This window comes from Glossina fuscipes, unplaced genomic scaffold (assembly GCF_014805625.2).
Source record: "Glossina fuscipes isolate IAEA_lab_2018 unplaced genomic scaffold, Yale_Gfus_2 1, whole genome shotgun sequence".
Taxonomy (NCBI): Eukaryota; Metazoa; Arthropoda; class Insecta; order Diptera; family Glossinidae; genus Glossina; species Glossina fuscipes.
The window spans coordinates 50,320,569-50,343,796 of NW_023998415.1; the positions used below are offsets into that span (position 1 = coordinate 50,320,569).

A 23,228-nucleotide genomic window follows, 5' to 3' on the forward strand; every position below is an offset into this window, starting at 1 on the left:
TCTAAATTGGTTTTGTTGTTATTATTATTATTATTTATTAACAATAATTAGTTTTGCAATGAAATTTTTGCATTGAAGACCTGAACTCTAATTTCCTGATGTTTAGAGACCTTAAAAATTTATACGAACATGTGCTAAAAAAGCAAAAGTTCGACATAAAAACAGACTAACTGTCTTTAGCAGATATCTTGAGTGCTAATATCAACCTTGTTAAAAACTTTTTTTAAATTAAATTGAAAAATATATATTTATAAAAAAACGTATATTTTCTTATATACATACATATGATTGTGTGTCTAAGAATTATATATTTTCGCTATATGAATAAAATCGTTTTTCAATACTTTGAATGAAATCAATACTCAATTTAAACTTGACTAATTGAAACATTTTTAATGCTTCTTCTTTGAATATATATGAGCGAACATTTTTTTAAGCGAACATTCTTTAAATAAATGACATGAGGAAGCGAGCAGCATTCACTTTGGGACGAATTTTAGCAGCATTTTGAGTAAATATATAAAAGCCTTGTATTAATAGTGAGAGCCGTAGCTTTTATTTTTTTCCAAAGTTGTCTTAGTTCCTGCGCTATCGCGAGCTTGTTTGCAAGTAGATCTCAAGTGAATTTTAGAAGGGAATTACTGATACAATTAAACAGTTTCAACAGACCGAAGGGTGAAGGAAACAAAGCGGGAACATAATATCTGATAAATCGCTTAAAATCATTACTTACTCTTTATCAGAATTGCTTGGAGAGCCGTTATAAGATATTGGTAGAAAACTTACCAGCAATGTGGGCATTGAGTAGGAGGGGCATTCACGTGCCCGTTGACGCATAGCGGCCACCTTTTCCTTGGTAAACTCACAGGTCTCTAAATGAGCTCTTAGTACTGCTGACAGTAAACGTGGCTGATCGTCAAGCTCGGAAGCTAAAGCCCTCTGTTGACCACGATTTTGTGTTGATTGCTGCATAGCGGCCAAAATGCGGGCCTTCTCACGTTTCGGCACACGACCAAATCGAACAGCTAAATTGATATTGTAGATGAGAAGCAAAAAAATATAAATTTAATACGTTAAAAACAATTATTCTTATTTAAGAAAAAAATAATCATAGAAAGGGCAGGTGGTACATTGTTAATGTATTTAAACATCTGCTATATATTTGTAAAAAAACGTACAAACGCTTAAAAGTCCTTACAGGAAGTTTCACTTTTCATTGTAAATACATTAATATAAGTGTAGTTACTTTTTCTCTGCTTCTCTTTCGCTCTTTTTCTTTATCTTTTCCCCTCTTTTATACGGTAACATTTTGTAAAATCTTTGACATAGCATACGTATCTATATATAAAAATGCTATGTATGAGACCGTGCAAGAAATATATTGCAAGTACATAACGAAACATAAATGCGCGCGAGGCCCTTTAAGTAGGTCATTGCCTTCTCTTATTTTATTAATGACAGACCGACTGGCTTGACTTGGATCGCCGACTGGTTGGATGGCTGGCTAGTTGGCTGACTGACTAGTAATTCGCTTTTATTTTAATTTTTGAAATGTGTAAAAGAAAGCACACACATGAACTACAGCAGCTGCCATTGTTTTAGCATAAAACGAATATGTTACACTTTCTCCTTTTTACTATTTTTTCATATGCATGCATAAAAAACCAAAATACAAACGAGAGAAAACTATAAACCAATGTTTGAAGCGAATTTTAAATAACAGCCAATGTACCGGACCAAGCGCGTAGAGTTGCCTCATCTTAGACAGAAAGAAGAACATTTTAATTATCTTAAGTGCCGTTAATCCCCCACCTTAGAAATTAGAGTTTATACTATTGTTTCGTATAGTGTGCGGCAAAGGGGATGGATCCTCTAAGTGAAGTGGTACGCATACCGGTAATAACTACATCAAATACACGCGCGTGTACGTAAAAAGACGTTTCAGTTTCTTTATATTACGAATTAGTGAGAAGGTTTAATGCTAATCCCTAGACTACCGTTAATATCACTTATTGAGTCATCGGTTATATTTATATAAATGTAAGTAAATTTTCTTCTATTTATTAGAGTAAAAAAAGTTTTGTCGTTTTTTTTTAAATTTGCTTTTGTCAGAAAAAAACGAAGAAAACAAAGTAAGACATATCTTATCCGTTTTGCAGCGACAGTTGTTGTGTCGCATTTCCGCCAGCATTTGGTACTTTAATATTGCATTCATAGATTTCTTTTCTCCTAATCAACCAATTTAGGTGTGTTGTCTGACTACAAAATATTGCCGTTCAAATGCAGAAAAATTGTTATTAATGAAAAGTTTTCCGATTTTAGTGCAAGTGTGCGCAGAAATTAAAAGTATTTAGGTTAAAAAGAAAGTAAACGTTTTAAACGGTACGAGCGCAACTAATATGCTGATCATGCGGACTTTATAGGAGAGAGCGATAAATATAGAATAAGAAGCAGAGAGCTGCGGAGGATGCGATTCAGGAAAGTGTAAATGAAATTAAACATAAAGTTTAAACTTATTTATTTCTTTCGTTATTTGATTTTTATTTTGGTTTTTTATGCTTAATTACTACCCAAATTTATTGTTATGTCCATTTTTTTTCTAGTCTGCTATACCTACGGGTTTTTAAAAAAATTGTTTTATTTTTGTTATTTTTTTTTAAATTTCTATTCATAAAAAAGCAAAGAAATTGAATGATCAGAGCAAAAGTGAAATACTATATACTATAACAAATCGTGCAAAATTTACAAACACACGCACACAAACTTGTTTCATGCCTTTCAAAAACAAGCACATCTATTAGAAGCAACAAATATTATTCCATAGCGTATACAGTAAATATTATATGCAGAGAAAGATCTCTCGCTCTCCCTTTGACTTGTGTATGCGCGATACATATGTATGTGCTTTAGTGTGCTGTGTTAGTAAGACTTTCTTATTAAGTTGCTTCGTAGTCAGTCGTACTAGTGGCACACATTTCAGCAAAAGCCGGCTTTTTTTGGTGTAAGCAGGTCAAACGAAAATGAAACTTTTATTTTTTGTGTGTGTATGTGTGTGCATTGATACTTCAACAAAAACAATAATAACAACGTGTGTAAGTAGAGAAAATTGGAGCGTGTTTTATACCCCAACACCTGTACGTGTTGGTATGCTAAAATAATTATCCTATTTGCAACACTCATAAATACGCTTGTGGTTACCCTTTAACAAATATAAATATTGCATATAACATGCGACTGTCTCCAAGTGCTTATAGTATGATGGTATTGATATAATATTGATATTTATCATAAAACATTTTCTAAATTTTTCAAGTTTCTTTTTATGTATATTTTTATCGCCTCCCTGACACATTCTTTAATATAAAATTGATCAGATACGCTCTCAAGAGCAATTTTGAAAAATGCTGCTACTTTAAATTACATTCACAACGTTAAACCTTCTAAGTTATAGATCAGACGTTGACAACATCTTTTGAAGCCCGGTTACAATCAAAACGAATCAAAATGTGCTTATCACAAAAACGTTTGGTGTCGGATTTCATTTAAAAATAATCTTTTATGGTGAACAATAAGATCAATTTTATTGAGAAAATAACTACATCTGGTGAATATTTTTTCGGCACTCAAGTGGGCGAACCAAACTTATGAAATCAATCAATCACTCGCTGATTCTCGAGTCATAGCATGGCCTGCCAAAACTGATAATAAATTTGAAAAAGTTTTTTTTTTTCAGTTTAGGGATTTTTACTTCACATCTCGATGTTCGGCGTCAAATGGACTGAGCTCCCGTTGAGGCGTGTTAGAGATTCGTTGCAAAATAACGTAAAACGCTTCTTTCTACTTTTGCTTTTTCATGCAAGCATTTCGAGATAGTACCACACGACTTAAGAAACGCAAAATAAACCTAATATTCACATACATGCATATGTGCATTTGACGGCTAACAACTTTCAAAGTTTAACTTTATGGGGAAAATGTTGGCCAATCTGTGCGGATAATAATAATAACCATACTAAAAAGAATATTTTTTTAATGTTAGCGATTTTTACACATTTATAGAAAAAGAAAGAGAGACGACGAAAGAGAGAGTAAAATTACCGTGAATGTGTGAAGCGAGAACGAAATTCTAGATAAGAAGTTTTCATTAAGCCTTTGGAACTCAAGGGATAGCATCATAAAAGGAGAGACGCGACTAAGGAAAACGAAATTTCTACAGGCAATAAGTTTGAATTTTCAAGCAGAAAGAGAGCCAATGCTACTTAGTCCTAATAAACCTATACGATACACATAATATATTGCTCTCCTGAAGGTTTAATATTTTTCGGCTTATTAAGGTATCCGCTTTGAGCGACATAAGCAGCATTATGGTATCGGTTCAAATTGTTTACTTTGATCTGAATTGATTGAAAACTTACGTGCATTGTGGTAGTTAACGTTGCCTTTTAATATACTCTTTAGTATTGGTAGTTCTTCAGACATTTTGGGTTTTTTGCTTTTTTTTATTAAATTTTAATTATTTTACGTACAAATTTTTTGACAAATTGTTTAAAAAATTAAAAAAATTTTTTCTTTTTGATAATTGTGTAGATATATATAAGTAAATATATACATGTATATATACGATATTTATATTTTAATATATATACTTGTAATTTCTTTTTGGTTTGGCACATAAGTATTTAAGATAAATGTTTTTTAATTTAACTTTTTTTTCATTGAATCCCAGGTACTTTGATCATTCTTGGTATCTTTCGTATTCTCTTGTTTTTTATTTTCTATTAATTTTTTTATTTTTATAGTTACTCATAAAATTTTTTTTAAGTTAAATTTTGTGGTTTTTATAGTTGTGTACTAACAACAGGAACTTCAAATTGCATTTATAGATAGTAAAAAAATCACTTCAGATCTTCTTGATTTCCACCTTTTTTTTTATTTGGTTTAATTAGAAAAAGTGTTTCTTAAAGAACGTACTGTCCTCTGGTCAATGATTAAATTTTTCTTTACTGTATATTTATTAATATAGTTTGTTACTTCATTGTTAAGTTTGTACAAAAAAATTGTTAAGTTTGCCGTGTTATCTTCACACATTAAATTGACAAAATCTTTGTTTCCAATTGATTTTTTAGTTAAAGTTCCTCTTATTCAAGTTTAGCTATGACTGACGTATTAAAATCAATTTTTTTTTCTTTTAAATTTTTAAACTTTGAACGTATTTAGTGTCACCCGTTAATAATTTTATATAATTTTTATTACAAATTATTAGTAGTGACTATTGAATTATACATAATTTTTTTCTTTTTAATTTTGTCAAATTTACGCATATGACAAAACTCCGACAAGGTCCGAAAGCGACTAACTGTAAATATCACGAGCACATTACGAATATACTCAAAAACGTAGCAGTTGTGTATAGAAAATCAAGGCAGACTGACAAAATAGAAAATATACAAAAACATTGGACATATGGAGACGCTAAAGAACAAAAAGAAAGACAAATAATGAAATTTACACACACGCACACAACACCACGCTTTCCTATAAAAACGGGAAATCAAAGACTCACTAAATGTAAAAATGAGCAGGTAATGTCCCGACAATATATTAAGAGAGAATAAGAAGCGATTTCTCGAAGAGATTTATTCATTAGAAACATTTAAGAGTCGAAATGTAGAGAAAACACCACATGAAAGAAACCCCTCCCCCCACCGAAAAAAAGAGAGAAAGATGAGAGAATAAAGGTTGAAAATGATTTAGTAAGAGGTTTTAAAAGCCCGAGACTTTTATTCAAATATAATTAAATGCAACGCAATAAAGCTAAAACAATGTAAACTTAAAGGGAAATGTAATTAGATGAAATTGTTGATAGATTAAAGCAAAAAACGAATTTAGAAAATTGTAAGTATTTTGGTATATACCTTGTTATAAACTTAAACCCATCAAGAACTTATTGGATTTGCTTACTTTTTTAGATACCCCAAGCAATGAATTGAAACTAAGTCCTGCTGCTCGTTCTACTATAACAAATGCCATAAGCTAAAATTGAAAAATTGGAAGTAACTAAACATCAATTTGAAAGACCACAGTAACGGCTTTTTTTAGAAGTTTATACAAAACACAAGTCAAATTTGATAGTTATTATTAGTCCGTCAGATATTAAACGTTTATATAATAATCGTACGATATTACATAGAATGATAATGTAATAATTACATCAAACTTCCTCTGTCAGTCATTAGATACTAAATTTTCATGGAATGAAACGTTAATTTTTTAAACATAGGCGCTATTTTTAATATATTCTGTAATAGCTTACGCTTAAATACGAGAACTATAATGGACGTAAAAAGATGGATAAAATAATGGAAAATAAAAAAATGATTATGTGATTGTTTGAAATGGTTTAAGATGGATGAAAAAAAAAAAAAACTTTTGCACGTAAAAAGCATTTGAAATTACAAAGCGACTGTCCTTGAAATTCAATAAGGTCTTTTCCTGCTGAAGGAAAACTACTGTACTTTCCTTAGATCGCTCAGGCTCTAGATAACCCTACGATAGGATTTGCTTTAAGTTATTAATATACAGTGAAAGGACATATTCATGAAAAGTATAACCCGCCGCCTATAAAAAAACTTAAAAACTTATTACATATTATTTATTTTGAGATAACACAAAACTACATCATTAACTAAGTGCATTATGCTGAAATGCAAGAAAATTTACATTCGCTCCAACGAGACTTTGCTCTATAATTCTGATAAATGTGGCGAAGTAATGCTACGATTAACAGTGTATTTTCAAGAAAGTGAATTTCTCTGAAATTGCATCGTGTGAATAAAGATTCGAACGTGGTATTTTTATGCAAATTTAAACAGAGCATGGGTGAGCCGGAATAAAGGAAGTTCTGAATAACAGAAATACCACAGAATCTTCCTAACCTGCCGCTACATACTGTAACCAAGCGAACTTATATTTCATACTTTATAAATGATAAACGACCAAAAAAAAAAATTAATTTTAAAAAGCTTCGTATTTTAACGCCAATAGTTGTGTTTTACTCAATTTACGATATCTCTTTCGAATTATTTGCTCTTAAAAACTTTTATTGCTTCTACTCAAAATTCTTTTAAAGGAAAAGCTTTTATTTAATGCTTTTCTAAAGTTTTACTTAAATTTTGCAGTTTTATTGAAAAGTTGTAATCGAAGCTCCTCACCTTAACAATCGATTCATCAAGTTTCTTTTATCGAATACGAAAGTTGAAAAACAGCTTTGTAAAAAGCTTTTCTTTTATCACAAGACTGTAAGCTTAATTAAAATTATTCTAAAAAAAGTTTAACGTGAATTTCTTGTCGTTTAAGATCATATTTGCAAATATTTAAAACCGTTAAGAAAGAGGGTTAGAAAAAATCCTATGCTTAAGCATTTGATCAGAAAAGGAAAAATCACTTGCCTTTTTGCATGTCGATAAATTAATTCTGTACGTTTATGAAAAAACAAAGAAACAAGAAATCAAGTAAGAAAGTTATATTCCGCGGGGGCCGAGTCTCCCATATTCACCACTACGCTTTTCGCGTTCTACTCTTCAAATTCTTTTATTTCATACCAATATCGCTGGTATTATTAAGGAAAGATTAATCGCGTTGCCTACCGCATTTTTTTTGGAATTAACCCATTTTTAGACAGCTAATATATCTTCATTTGAGGAATGTACAAAATAGTTTTAAACATTCTGCCCTGTTAAAAAAGTGAAAAAAATTAAATTCAATCACTTGTAATTTTGTGTGGGCGATTTTTCCATTTTTGCATCTAAAGAGTAGAGTGTTTTGTAAAGTAAATGTGGAAAATTTCAGCTTTCATAACTCTCATAATTTCTGAGTAAAGAGCAAAAGCCAAAAATTGTTGTTAAGAAAAACGGAGTCGCGTTTAGTTTACGCTTCAGTGCGGGCTTCTGCTATGACCCATTTAGCCTATTTTCAATACGAACCTACGTGCCAGAACTTCCAAATTTTCTACCAAATTTGGAGTCGATATTTTCAGTTTTGCCACCAAGAAAGTGCCAACAATAAACACAACATAGACATACACGAAGTAGAGTGGGAAAGAAAAGAGTATACCCCCATCCTTCAGTGGTGGGTATAAAAATAAAAAAATAAAATATATATATTTAACAAATTTCATGTTAAGTTTTTTTATATATTGCTATTTAAATTTCGTCCAACTATGCCCATTACAGACAAAATTGTGGTTTTCCAATTAGAAAAAATCCTCTGGAAGTTTCAGAAGATCTTTATCCTTCCAAGGTCATTAAGATTGTAAACCTTTTTTTTGGGGAAAAAAACCTTGCTCCGATACATAATGGGTAACATTAGGATTGTCATTTTATTTGTAACAATTAGAAGTATGTTCTCAAAATCCCATGTACAGGTAAACTTGCTTTTGTGCGGCATATAACGATCGTAGAAAAAACCTTATAAAAAATGATATTTAGAAACTTCATAATAGCTAAGAGAAATTATTTTTCACAACATATTAAAAAAAATACAGTTCATGCCCCACAGAATATACGTCTAAACTTTGCGAAATAACGGGAAAGTGCTTTCCAACCAAAATAAATAGTTAAATTATACAGTGAAACACTCTGAAAACATGTTGATATATTCCAAATGTACAAAATTCAATACGACTCTAGTCTAAAACGCGTGTGTACGTTACTTCTCTCTGTCTCTCTCTCCCACCATATTCATGCAGCGTATAAAAAAAACTTGGATACAATAAATCGGACAAACAAAATAATTTGCACAAAAAACACCGCACAAAAACAGATTGAACTGAAATAATTTGATAGGTTCGGACAGAACTACCGAATCGACCAAAAGTTATTTAAAAATGCCAGCAATTTTAGTCACGGCACATTTAGGTAATCGGTGTCCAACGCTCGCTTCAAGACAATTAAGGTACTCTTACTTATTCTAATACAAATGATGATGCTTATATGCTCATACATGCCATACAGACACACACATCAGTAAACATGTACATATACGTTTATATCTTAAGTTATGATGAGAATGTGTAAGCTTTTATTTCACTCGTATAAGTAGAACGAGGGTAAAGTTTATTACTTTAACTTTGCCTTGCAGTTCAATGACTTCTTTGTTTAAATATTTACAACAAAAAAAACGAAATTTTTTCCTTTTGTAATATTGCGTATATGGAAGCACACACATACACACACACACACACACACACACACACACACACACACACACATACGGCTTTTTGTTAAATGCTCTGTGTTTGTATTACGTTTTCCAGATTAATGTTTATTAACCTTTTCACAGACGCACAAAAAATGTTTAACATTTAATAATAAATTACTAGGAGAAATATAAATATTTAAGGCCAAATATATTATTATTATTATCGAGGAGATGGCTAATGCGTACGCGTGATCGTCTCTGTCTGTTTGTCTTTGTTTAAAAATCTGTACTCAATTTGCAGCAATTTGACGGGTTTTTCCACAAACAAACACACACACACACACACACACACACGGAATAGATGAATTAGATGAATTTCTTATTTATAATGATGTGCTGTAAATGTGGTTCTTTTTTTTTTAAAGATATTTAAATTTTGTTCGTAAAAGCAGATATTAAACGAATCCTTCGTTTGAAGTATCACTCATTGTTTTCCCCCACATCAGCGCATCTTCGATGTGTACACGGAGAAAGAAAATTAACGGTAATAGCCTTGATAGGCCATAAACAATAAAAAATTAAAACTAGCCTCCAAAAAAAAAACAAAGAAGAAAAGAAAACAGCAGCCGGTAGAGAATTTGTATCTCTTAATTACGTTGGCCTCTAAAAATCACTTAGAAGACTACAGTCTTTCTTTTAATGACAGGTCGAACGCGAACGCGCCTATGTTTACATGAATTAGTTTTCCACTAAACGAAATTTGTGCAATTTTTAGTTGTAAGTTTTTTTTTAATGAAACCCGTGGATGTTTAGTGATTCGATCTAATCGATGTTTCCACGGTTTGATCCTAAAATCTCGACGGGTTGTTTATAAGTTTATCTGTTGAATTTTTGATTTCACGAATTGTTCAGCGAACTATGTAAATAGTGGGAGGTATAGGCAAAGAGCACGCAATTACCAGCAAATCAGGTTATTAGTGGAAAGCAAATAAATAAATAAATATGAGTAAAAGCATGTTGCTGGTAAGTGTTCGCATAATGGACGGATAAGCATTTCAAAGTTTCCTTGTTTTTGAATATTTCGCATTTTTTTCCTAGAGGTATGCCTTTATAAAAATAATAGCAATAGCAACAATGACAGCAACAGCAGCTACAGTAACAACATTGGCAAAGTGATTAAAATTAATTTTCTTTTTTCACTTTTTTACTTCTTAAGTTAATGTTACGAAAGTGAAAGTGAAAGTTTTCAAACGGCCACTAACCGACTTATTGCGCCAAATAAGTGAAACACAAAACGAAAAATTAAATGAATATAAACAAAAAAGAAATACAATAAATAAATTAGAAAATAAATAGACACCAAGTGTTTTTGCGCTTTTTGTTATTTTTTTCAGTTAAGCACCGTTTGACGTGAAATATAAAAACAATGTGCACCGAGGTTAGTTTTCTTTATCTTTTTCTTTTTGTGAAAAAATTACACTTTCACTCGCAGTCAATAGGAGTTCTCTACCATAGCGGGCAAAGCTGGATATGCTTATCCTAATGATTATTAAATACCAGGTGGTGGAGATCGATAGGTTTTAAAGATATAAAATTGTCGAAAGAATGTGCTAAGCCATGGCGAAAATATGATATAATAAAATCTACCAGACGGGAAAGCGTCCATGGTTAAAATCATTGTGCATTTAAAATGGAACAGAAGTAGATAATCTTGAGCGCGACAATAATCGAGCAGTAACAGTTCGCAAATTCAAAAAATCTCGCAGAAATAAAGGAAAACTTATGTTTTGAGTATTTAACATTTACTATTATAGAGATCTTTGTAAACCAAATCATGGAGACTTATATTTACGTTTGTCTTTAAATTCGACAGTGATCTCAATGAGAGCACAACAGTCCAGTTTTTCAATGATTTCCGTACTCGTCGGGGACACCTTAAACATGCTCATGAGCAACTATCTCATAGCAAGACAGATGATCTACGTTAATGGACATAACAACGATTGTCTTGGACAATCGAAGAAGGTAAGACCACGCTTTCCCAAGTATTGTTAGTTGCCTTTGAAGTAAATGAGCGTGAAAGCAATTGAGATGCTATCCAATTTCAACTCAACCATCTGTATCAAGCCAAACGAAGGGGCCTAACGAGACGAGGAAAATGGTTTTACACGAATCAACGATTTCACACAGTGCATTCCTTCTTAAACGGAATAGAATTACCAGCACTTCTTACTTTACCGTCCTTGTCCATTAAGACTATTTTGCTTTGAGCGATATCTTGCCAGGCGCAGTTGTTACCATTGAAGCCGAGGCCCCACTTTTTCCACTTATCAAAAGAGTCGGTTTACGATTTGAAATATCCAAACCTACAGGCCAGATTTGCCCAAATGAATAGGGGAAAATAGTAACAACAATGTCTGAGGAACAAATTACATCAAATTGCTCCTGTTAGGGCAGGCGTAGCATATACTGGAAAACGAGAAAGACTTCTTTGGGTAATTTGGGTCATCTATACAAAGTCACAAATTTAGAAATATTTTTAACTTCTCCAAAGACATGTCTTTTCTGCCTCTCAGAAATGTCAAGACGTGAGATTTTGTGGACACCTAAGGATATTTGGAAAATATTATCACTCGGGGAACACCTATAAGTCAGTCACGCTGTCCTTCACCTTTACATCGCACTGATGATAACTTGCATGTAATTAAGGTAATTGTTATGTAATCCGTTAGAAATTGAAAACCGTTGGTGGGGGCTACTGATTTCTGTTGATTTTCATGTTCAAAGAAAATATTGTGTGTATAAAACTCAAATATATAAAACTTTTAAATTATTTTCAATTAAAATAAATTAGTTATAAAAGCAAGATTAAATAAGAAAAAACAAGAGATTTTTAGCAAAATCAAATGAAATAAAAAAAATTAAGTCTTAGTCAGACACGTACGTTGATGTAGTAACAAAGAGAAAAAGAGAGCAATATACAAAGCCTTGCATTCACAGTAAATATACAGAAAGCTGTTGCTATTACGAACACATTAATATTTCACCAAATGTGCGAGTGTGTACGTGTGGCCAATGACTTGACAAAGCAGCTAAACAGTTCTCCAAACGACTAACTAACGAGAAGACAATCAGTTCGCTAATAAGTCTGTTGTTAATAAGTCAACCAGTCACTCAGTCATTCCGTTAGTCTGGCCGTACAAATGTTCGACCGACCATTATTAAATTAATGTAGCGCTGATATACACATAACACTATAACCAGAGAGTCGTGCAAAGCTCACCCATAAACAAGTTGAATGACCGTGCATGACCCACATAAATGTCGCTGCACTCGTACATTAAATACTTGTACGTACGTACGTATGTGTATAGGTGTATGTGTGCATGTCTATTTGTATATGCAAGTATGCATGTGTAGAAATATATGCGAATGGCTGCATGTTTTAATATAAATACGACAACAATAATGACACAAAGGCGTTTACATTCATAACACAATAACACAATACATGCATACATATATTGCATAGGCTATAAGTATGTATAAGAACTGCCTTGCGATGTTTTGCTTTACTTTTTTTGCGCTTTTCTTCATTTTTATATGTGTGTAACTAACTGTACGTATGTATGCATGTGACACTGTTGTAGCTGTGTAATATGGTGTTGTATAGCGTGTTGTACAGCAGCTTTGCATACACAATGCAAATTTTTTAGCACGCTCTCCCCCACCCACCCGCTTACGTAGCCAATAGACTATTATTTATATAAATTAAGAGAGATACCAATGCATTTACCGTCGACAAAGAAATAAAAATAATAAAAAAACGAGGTTGAGTACGCTTTTATGCTCATCACCAAAGGATCGGAATAAATTTATTTCATTACTCCACAAGTAACATTAAGGAAAAAAAAGTCGGAATGGAAGCTAGTTTCCCGTCCTACGTACTCATGTCTGGCTATTTATTACATACAAATTTTAAAGGAGACCTAAACCGTTCTCACAATTCTCGGATTATGAATATACCCAAAAGCATAATCTTTAAAAGCGAGAGCGACAGAGAGAGAAAGAGAGGGAAAGAGAGAGATAGAGGGACAGAGAGATAGAGATAGATAGAGCTAGATAGATAGACAGACAAACAGATAGCTAGGTAGATAGATAGATAGATAGATAGAAATAGAGAGATAGAGAGAGAGAAAGAGAGAGAGAAAGGGAGAGTATCAATCTGCTAAGCCTTCCCTTCTTTACTCTACTTCTGAATAAAAAGTAGTATTGCTTGCCTCCGAGCACCTAGCATTTCAGTGTTATTGTTGTGTTTTTTTCAATTTAGATAAATTGTGAGCCTTTATTTATCATCAGATTAGGTCTATATTAGTTAGATCTTCTATTTAAAAGAATAAAAACATCACAGCATAGGTGGCGGAGAAAAAAACTTAGTCCCAAGCTGAATGTGTAAATGCTCTTCAATTCACTGATAAGCCTGCACATCATAGGAAAAAGAAGAGCAATGAACGGCATTCAGCTCAAAAAAAATTTTTTTTTTTTGTACAATGCTTGACTGTAATTTAGTGCGAAAAAGAGTCTACGAAATCTAAAAACACTTGTCGTACTTTATATGCAAAACCTTCATAAGAAGTCATTGAACTGCATATGCAAATGAAAAAAAGGACAAGCAACTAATTTACTAGAAAAAACCAGTGAAGTATATTTGTAACGGTGAGTTGCGAGCTGAATTATTCTATATTATATTAAATTCGGAAGGACCGAGCGGAAAAGAGTTTAAGAGAGGATGAGCATCTTTTTGGTTTTTTTATCTAAAACTAGTTTTGAAAAACGAAAGTTTCTTCTCCTCTAAACAATATTGAGTGAAATTTAAGCAAACCAAGCTCTCTTCTTTCTCATTTAATTCTAAAGCTCTCATTTACGCAATTGATATGCTCAGTTAAAACGAATAAATTATGCGCGAGCACAAATTCAGATAAGTGCACTCTCTCTGTGCCGTTTAACGGATTGAGTTACATAAAAGTATGAAAACAAAATAAAATAAGAAACTCGTGCAAAATACTGTAAAAACTCGTTTTATTTTGCAGGTAAATGAACTTTTTGAAGGTTCACTTAACATAGTAAACCATACAGCAAAAAAGTTTGACTTGTATATGTGAGCCTACATCGTAAACAATTACGTTTACATTCGGTTGCGAACATAACTAAGCAAATTTATATATTAACTAAAAAAAAATTTACTATTTAGTAGCATAAAATCTATACTTCGGTTTGTTATGTTATATTGTGTTGTGTTATGTTGTGTTATATTTTGTTGTGCTTATCATAACCTCTCTTCTTGATGAATATTTTGCGAATGCTACATGAGCGCGATACGTGTTGTTTGGTTATTTTTTTGTTTTAACAAAATTTGACCGTAAAAAACACTTCACGATATAGTTGGCTGTTGTCGTTGCTGATCTTTTCTACTAATAAATTTATATAATCATTATATTAATGAAATGAAATTGGATCAAAAGAAATTATTCCCAAGTGGAAATATTTTAAATAAAATAGTGTTTCTCATATGGCTATGCTATATTTGGGAAAATATTGGTTTAATTAATTTGTACTCAATTACACAAACATTTATATACATATTATACATACACATACGTAAACGCGCGGCTTATTCGCAAATTTCTGGCCTCTACGTTGCTATAATATTGTTTTTAATGTTTAACCTCAATTTTTATTAATTTTTGCTGTTGTTATTGTTGTTCATTTGTTTATTATACAACCCATGATTGCTTGGTGGCGGGGCTGTTATGACTATATATGTCGTTGACGGTGATGATGGTATTGGCGGTGGTAAAGGGGATCATGATAACGATAATAATAATAATAATAAAAATGATGATTATGTTGATGATGATGATGTTATTCGTGTTGATGAAGCTTTACAGCTAAAAGCTTGTTGACTATATAACAACAGTAACAATAACAGCAACAACAAAACGATAACATTTAACTATGTTATGTGTGTACGTAATATTTTTGTAATTGACCTGAATAGAGTTCAAACAACTTGCGCCTTGCTGCGTTTTGCTGCACTATGTGCGATACGTATCTACGTACATATATAACAATGATACACCATATACATATGTGTATCTGCATGTATACACTATTAAAGATTACCAACACTTACTCAGTGTGTAAAGGTATTTTAACGAAAAGGCAATAATATGAAAATCATTGCATTTAAGCAACTAGAAAGAGAAAAAACGTATGAAATTGTTAACATTTACAAGGATAAACATGACTTTTCTTTACTTTCCTGTGCTCTTGAAAAAAAGAATCTATTTAAAAAAAATATATAATAAAAGTAAAATCTTTTTGTATCGCCTTCGACCTTAGTGCTATGTAACAATAGAAATTTCTAGAAGCTTGCACCACTGAGACCAGGCAAGCAACCAAGCACACAAAACAACGGATAGATTAACACAAGGATCGAAAGACAGAAGCAGACCAACAACAGCATACTCTCGCAAATCCGGGAAAAGAATATAAAAATATCCTCCAGTCCAAAAAACTAATAGTCTTAATTAAGGATAGGATTATTAATTAGGGATAGTAAAGGGGCGAAGATAGAACTTTCTTTTATCCTAACTGCCGTGCTTAGCTTGGCTTTGATATATGTTGACTAACCAGAGACAGATAGGCCGGCTGTTAAATAATCGAGAGAATTTGTTATTGAGTTCTAATAAAATTAGTGTGACTTACGTTTTTCAACTTAGCCATGTTTGATAATATATTGACTTTTACTTCTTTTAATTATTACCATTATTTTTCTTTTTAGTGTAAATTTAACTATTTGCCCAACTTATTGGTCTAGCCTAATGATGTATGTACGCGCGTATATGATATCCGTGCTATGTAAGACCAACAGTCAATAATATGTAAAATCCATACACACAGATATAATGTTTGTGTGGAAACAATCGTCACAACACATTCGTGTAAACCGTGAAGTCATTTGGTTGCGACTTATACGCTTATACATATATGCAGGCTATGTTGGTACATGTATGCTTGTATGCAAGCAAATAACCTTACAGTGGTTTGCTCTTGCCTCTTTTTTTCTTGCTTTTTATTTATACACTAAAAATGTGCACAATAGTAATAGCAGCAACAACAATAACACAAAATGTGAATTTACTTTCAATTTATATGACCTCGTGCTAATTTGAGTTCATATCAATTGAATTAAACAAATACCAAAAAAAAAAATTAATACAAAAAAGAAACAAATATAATAAATGAAATCCAAAAATGCAAAATTAAACAATAAAATAAAAATTGATGTATTGAAGCATTTTCGAAATAAGTACACATTTTTTTTAAATTAAAACGAACTAAAAAACTTTTTAATTTTTTTATAAACAAGCCTTGAAAAGTATCGTTTTTATATATAACCTAAGGATAAATATCTTATGTGTCTTTTCAGCTCGTTTCTTAACTGAGACAAGGATTGTCACCCGTTTGGCTTGATTTCAATTCTATGTAATATTTAGATAACCTGCACTTTTTTTTAAAAAGCACATTATATTCACTCTTCAAATAATTTAATTTAAGGAAACAAGTTAGAAATGAAGAAGCAAACCAAGTTTTCAATACTTTCCAACCATTTTAAGCTTTTTAAACAATCCCTAAAATAGACGGCCAGTCAAATTGTGAATTGATTCATATTCTCCATCAAATATATTATCTCTTAACCTCTAGCTGATAAACCGATTGGCCGATTCAGAAGTTTGCGTTGATAAAAAAAAATTTTTATTTAATATCTGAGCCAATAGTATCTACTTTTGTGGGCTACAAGCCAAAGCATAATCCCTATAAAATTGAGAGAGAAAGCTTTCGAAAGTTTCTTGCAATCTTCTTTTTATTTTACACAACTATAATTTTACGCGTACCGGGGGCGCTACAAGACTAGAGTTATTCACCGGGAACAATAGTTTCTATTTTATTTTATATATATATATTGGTTTTTGGATTGATTTGAATTTTGAACTTTTGCTAGTTGGAGAATTAGTAAAAATCTTTGTATTGAAATTCGTTATCGATCCCATTCGTAATGAATATGAAGATATGAAAAATTTGAACAAATGGACGTTGCTTGGTTGATGAATCGACAAATTAAGCTCATCTCGCATATTTCTGTTAATTCTGTCAACTAATCGGAGTGTTTTATAATTTAAATCTCGCAAAAACTTTCTATCAAAACGTTACTAAAAGCTATTAAGATGAATAATCGGGAAGTAAATCTTGATCGCAATTTTTTTTAACCAATTTTGCTTGGTAGGTACGAAGAGTTCGCTGCTTATCCGCAAATTATTTAAATGTTTTCCTTTCGATTTCTCGACTTTCTTTGCTCATATTTCTCTCAATAAATTGATATATTTTTGTAAATTTCGACTCAGTTGCTATTTTGTTTTTCTCTTCTTTTTTATATTTATAAATAAAGTTATAAAATGTGAATTGTATATGTGAGCGTGCCTATGTTTGTGCGTGTTCGTGTATGTATGATGGCCTGAGTTTTTTTAGTTGATTTGTTGTTTTAGTGTGCTTTTTTCTTTTTAAAACTGTGACCTAGTTTCAGGCAACAAACGTCAGACAAACAACGGTCAATGAACTTCACTTTACACATATGCATACCTATGAAAAATTAAAAAAAATAAAAAAATATATATATATAAATATAAAATATATATATATATATTCGTAGAGACGAATAGAGGATTCATCTTGATGTTATAGTGGGAAAAAAAGGCGTACAACACTTATATTGCAGCACACGCACACATGCTTGTTATCTATATAGAAACTCACAAACTCAAATGCGTGACAGACTTTGTAATCAATAAGCGCAACATTCACTGAGAAAGTGAGCGATTACGGTGGTAACTTTAGTATACTATATATATATACTATAATATCACACAACGTGCATCAACAACATGCATGTGGTTCAGTGCTGTTCTTATTGTTGTTGTTACTGCGAATTTCAGTTTCATTTTCTTTAGTAGGTCTGCTAATTTTTAAAACTGTTTTTGTATTTTTGGACTTGACAACATATTTTTGATAAAGATTGTGTTAACGAAATTAAAAAAAAAAAATGATATTTTTGTTTGAAAAAAAGTTTGCATTTGCAAAATGAAAGCACATGTTTGCGCAATAATCTAATAGATAAACGTGTAGTAATATAATATGTATATATATATATACATAATCATCGCATTATTGTTAAATTTTACGAGGATTTTGAATTATCCTAACAATTTTAAGAAATTGGAATAATTTTGATACCCTAACAGATTTCTGTTAATAACTTATTAACTGCAATAGTTTTCGAAATAAATTACGTTATTGTAGTCATACACAGAAACCGGTGCGGGAAACTTTGTCGTATTCTTTAACTTATTTTTTGTCTATTTATTTATCACATTTGTGTTCTTTCTCATAAATATTGATACACGCTTTGTTGTTCGTATGTAGTTTGTTTCGGAGCGACGCTTGGCTTTGAATCGATTCAGTCAATCCCATGCATATATCGGTAGCTTGAAGATATTCCAGATTAGCTCCTAAACACATCAGGCTTTTTCATTTGATTCTCGAATAAATGCGTTAATTAAAAAAGCGTAATAATTAAACGAAAAGAAATAATAATAATAAATAAATAAATAGAAACATATCTAAACGGTGCTTTGCCAAACTATTGGATGGATGACGTACGATCCCAAAACTATTTAACAGACAGTGACTGCGCATTAATTTTGTCAACCAATTTAAATTACTATCCCACTATCCCATATATCACAGATCATATATACATACTCGTAGTTAGTTCGAAATTCTGTATCGGGTTAGCATTCATCGGACATTTTCGAAGTCGTAAGATTTGAACGAGAAAGATTAAGCTTAAAGGGGGCTCAAAGAAGCCTAGGGAGCAAGGGAGAGATATCAATATTAAAACTAATGAGTCTGACTTTTTAATGTAGTCATATTAAAGTTTCAGAACGGAATCAATCGCACTCAGTATGAGGAACGCAACATTAATTAATAACAAAATATGTATTGCGTATTTTTTATTAGGAAAAGAAAAAAATTTTAAAACTTGTCCGCGCCGCAAACAAAGAAAGAAACAAAAATATATGGTTCTTTTTCTCAAACAGAAAATAGTAGTAAGTTTTTCTAACAAATCACTTTCATTTTCATCACTCGCTCACACTATCATCTCAAACAACCAACAAAAAAGAGCTCAGCCATTATTAACGTACACATTAACAAGTGCATGTAAGAGTCTTTCTTGCTTTATCACCCAACAAACAAACGAAAAAACAAAGCTTCGTTAAGCCAATGAACTCAAAGTGTGTTTATTACAAGCAGACTGCCATATACACAAATGCACAATAAAGTGTTTATATATATACAGGCTTTGTATTAGTAGAGCATGAAGCTAATTTTGTTGTCTTCTTGTTTGGATATCATTGTTGTTGTGTCACTATATGCGAAAAGACTCTTCAAGTACGTTAAACTATATTTAAACAAATTTATATAGTTGTTCGTATAAACAATATTTTTTCTTCAAGTTATAACAAAACAGGCAATATCATCATATTCATCGCCATCATCGTCATCATCAAAAACGTGAGTAAAAACAATAACAATAACAGTAACAATAAAAACAATGAACAATATCTGTATACATAACTTTGAATATTATTTCTCAGCTTTTTTTTTTATGCGGTGTGGCTGGAATTTATAATAATTTCCTGTTTAAATACGTAATAACGTATAATTTTTTGTTATGTTTCTTCGTTAAGTAATTCGAAATATTTATACAAAACCAAAACAAAAAAAAAAGAAGCAGAGATACATGTACTTATACAAAACAAATGTACATGAATTCTTCAAATTACGATCTTTATGCGCGTGCACAGCACTTCTTATGAATTTGTTTATCCGCTAAAGGCTTCCTTTTTTCCGCTGCTTTGCTTTATTATTTATTTATTTTCCTTGTTATTGTTAAGTTTTTTTACTTACGTAAAGCAAAACGTCATGTAAGTATTAAGAGTCTCTTCTGCAATGTTACTTTGTATATATATATGTATATATGTGTATATGTACTTGCGTTCATATGCTTGCCTGCAAAAATTTAGGTTAAGTGCGGTCATTCAACTTTCAACACCATTTCCACTTATTTCATCTTGAGTGAAAGATGCGGGAGTTTGTTTGTTTGTTGTTCTTACCCCATACCACTAATAATTTTCAAAATTCATCATTAGTCCTGTACTGATGTTTGCAACACGATATTGGAAAAGATTCACCCTTTTCCCTAAATCAATCGATTCTTGATTAAATTGATCAAAAAGTTTATCTTTAGGCGTAAGGCCGCCCAACAGATTTATTAGATAGCATATCTATTCATCTATGCTACTGTAGGTCATTAGACGTATTTTCTCTTTGCTTTTTTTTGCAAGATTTTCATGATGACGATAGTGGACGTTGGGATTAAGGCGAAAAGGATCAAAAAAAAAAAAAAAAAAATTCTAGGCTATTTTACCATATGCGAGCATAGGTTGAAAACATGATGTCTATTTGACTTTTCTGATTTGTGTTACTTTACATATCAGAAATCATCATTTTACTGCATGCCTGATATCTCGTTTCATTTGTTTTGTTATTTGTATAAGCAAAAAAAAAAAGAAGCAAAATTGCTCTTCAAGACAAAAGTTATTGAACTATAAAACTAATTGCATAAGAGTGTTAGGGAATGACAAAAAACAAAAAGAGAAGAAAATGTTTAACTAAACTTAAAAAAAATTAGCAAAGAGCGGATTTGCGATGACATTAAAAGTTTTTACGGGCATACACTCATTATTGATACTTCATTTTCATAAACAATTTTCCATTTCTACTTTCGATATCAGATTAACTTCTATTTGTTGTCCTGCCCTATTCTAAACCAAGTAATAGTTTGCGTTTCAAAACTTCACTCACCATCTCGGCTCATTCCAACTGCTATACATTTTTTCAGACGACAATATTGGCAACGATTGCGGTTAATGCGTAAAATGCTGCACTGTTGGTTTTTTGTACAAGGACGATATTGAATTTTTTGTTGAATTGATCGGCGGAAGAAACCCTGCAAAAAAGGAAAAAACAAATGATAAAGTAAATAAATATGTTAATTGCTTATATTGTGTGTTTTAAAAAATTAGCAAAAAAAATCATATTTAGTTTAAAGTTATCCCCTTAATGTTAAGAAGTAGTCAAAGAATATATGCAAAAAAGTATCGAAATTGCTGGCAAATATTCTTATTGCTGGCGAACTCTTAGTAAGAGTTTCGTCAAGTGTTTTAAGCTAAGAAAACTATTTTTGCTAAAAAGTAAATATTATAGGCAAAAATAATCGGTTTTGCTAAAAACAGCTGACGAAACACGCGGTTCTTTCTTTCTTTTAACGATGACCGCTGCTGCAACGTCATTATATAATAATATAGTTGTTAGGGGCGAGCGAAACTGAATAATTTAGTTTACATAAATGAATTACTCGTTTGATTGTTTGTTGTCGAAACCTACTTCGTCTTTATCAATTCCTTCTTTATCGCTGCTGCCTTCACATTCCATTTTCTCCGCATTGTTATCTGGTGCTTCCATTTTAATCGTTTGTTCTGTTATACGTTCCGGTGTTCCCATCATAACTATTGCACTTGTGCCATGGTTATGATTGTGATGACTGGTCTCTAGATTTTCATCGAATTTTTGACATAAATAATTTAAAGTGTTTTGTTCAACTTTTTCATTTTTAATATGTTTAATATGCTCTGAGCACAATTCGAGCTTGATTTCATCACAAAGGTGCTCATCTTCACAACCCGCATCAATTACGTCTATATGACAATCCATACAATCGCACATTGAGACTAAACTGGACCGACGAGAGCGGACCACAATACGATCATGAGAGGTTTCGTGTTCTTCCTGATGATGGTGCTGTTGCTGTTGCTGAGTAATTGCTACGGTATCTTCAATGCGTTTTTTATGTATGATTGTTTTCTCTTGTTTTTCCGACTGAATGGATAAACAAGTGCAGCCATTATTAGCACTCGAAGCGCTTAAAAGCGATGAGTTACTATCAGAACTATCACGTCGTTGCTGTTGCAGCTGTTGTTGATAATTCTGATGTTGTTGTTGTAGTAATATGGCAATTTCCTTATGGGTTTGTTCGGCGAGGTTAAGTTCTTGCTTAATGGTGGTGTTGCTACTACTGTTACTGTTACTGCTAGTATTACTATTACAGTTACTGTTACTGTTCTTACTGATCGTGGTGCTTCTTGTGCTTAAGACATCCAACGAATAATTCTCTTTAATATCACACGTATAAGCGACTTGTAATTCGTCGTTCTCATGCTGATCTTGTTGTTCCTGATTATGTTCTTGTTGCCGTTTTTCCATTTGTTCTTTTTGCTTTAATTCGCGAGCATAACGGATTTTCTTCCACGGACACTGCTGAGGTTCGACTGATGCTAAATTATTCGTCGTCGTTGTTTCTAAGTGAGTCTTTTCTTTGCTTTTGTTATCTTTGTTTTCTACATTATGCTGATGATCTTCTTCTTTTTTCCCAGTTTCACTGTCATTTTTCGCTTGCTTTAACGACTCTAAAGATGTTAAGAATGTTACCTGATGCGTTGGATTTAAATTATTTATATTACGACAATTGTTATTAGCGTTGTTATTGTTTTTAAGGTTGTTGGTGGTGGAGGTGGTTAATGTCTTTATATGGTTACTGGTATCACTCTTTAGTGTTGTAGGTGGTACTCCGTGCTGTGGTTGCAGTTGTTGTTTCTGGGAGCCTTTCAGTCTTTTCGGTTGTGCCAATTGTTGTTGCTGATGTTGCTGTTGGGGTTGTTGAGGTGGTAAATAAACTGCGTGTTGTGGTCGCTGTTGTTGCAGTTGCAGAGCTACATTCAATTGAGGACTAG

At 32.0% G+C, this 23,228-nt stretch overlaps 1 protein-coding gene across 2 annotated transcripts in view; it reads right to left on the bottom strand.

Annotated features, from left to right (window-relative positions):
• The window catches only part of LOC119645243 (ecdysone-inducible protein E75), a 129,791-nt gene that overhangs the window by 8,133 nt on the left and 98,430 nt on the right, over positions 1-23,228 (bottom strand). The window contains exons 3-4 of one of the 2 annotated variants that reach the window (XM_038045337.1): positions 21,244-21,388; positions 787-1,025 (exon numbers count right to left, since the gene is read on the bottom strand). In XM_038045337.1, coding sequence (XP_037901265.1) covers positions 787-1,025; positions 21,244-21,388 — 384 coding nt within the window. Of the gene's footprint in view, positions 1-786; positions 1,026-4,415; positions 4,556-21,243; positions 21,389-23,228 lie in introns of those variants that run through there. The other variant, XM_038045338.1, reaches the window with a different exon arrangement.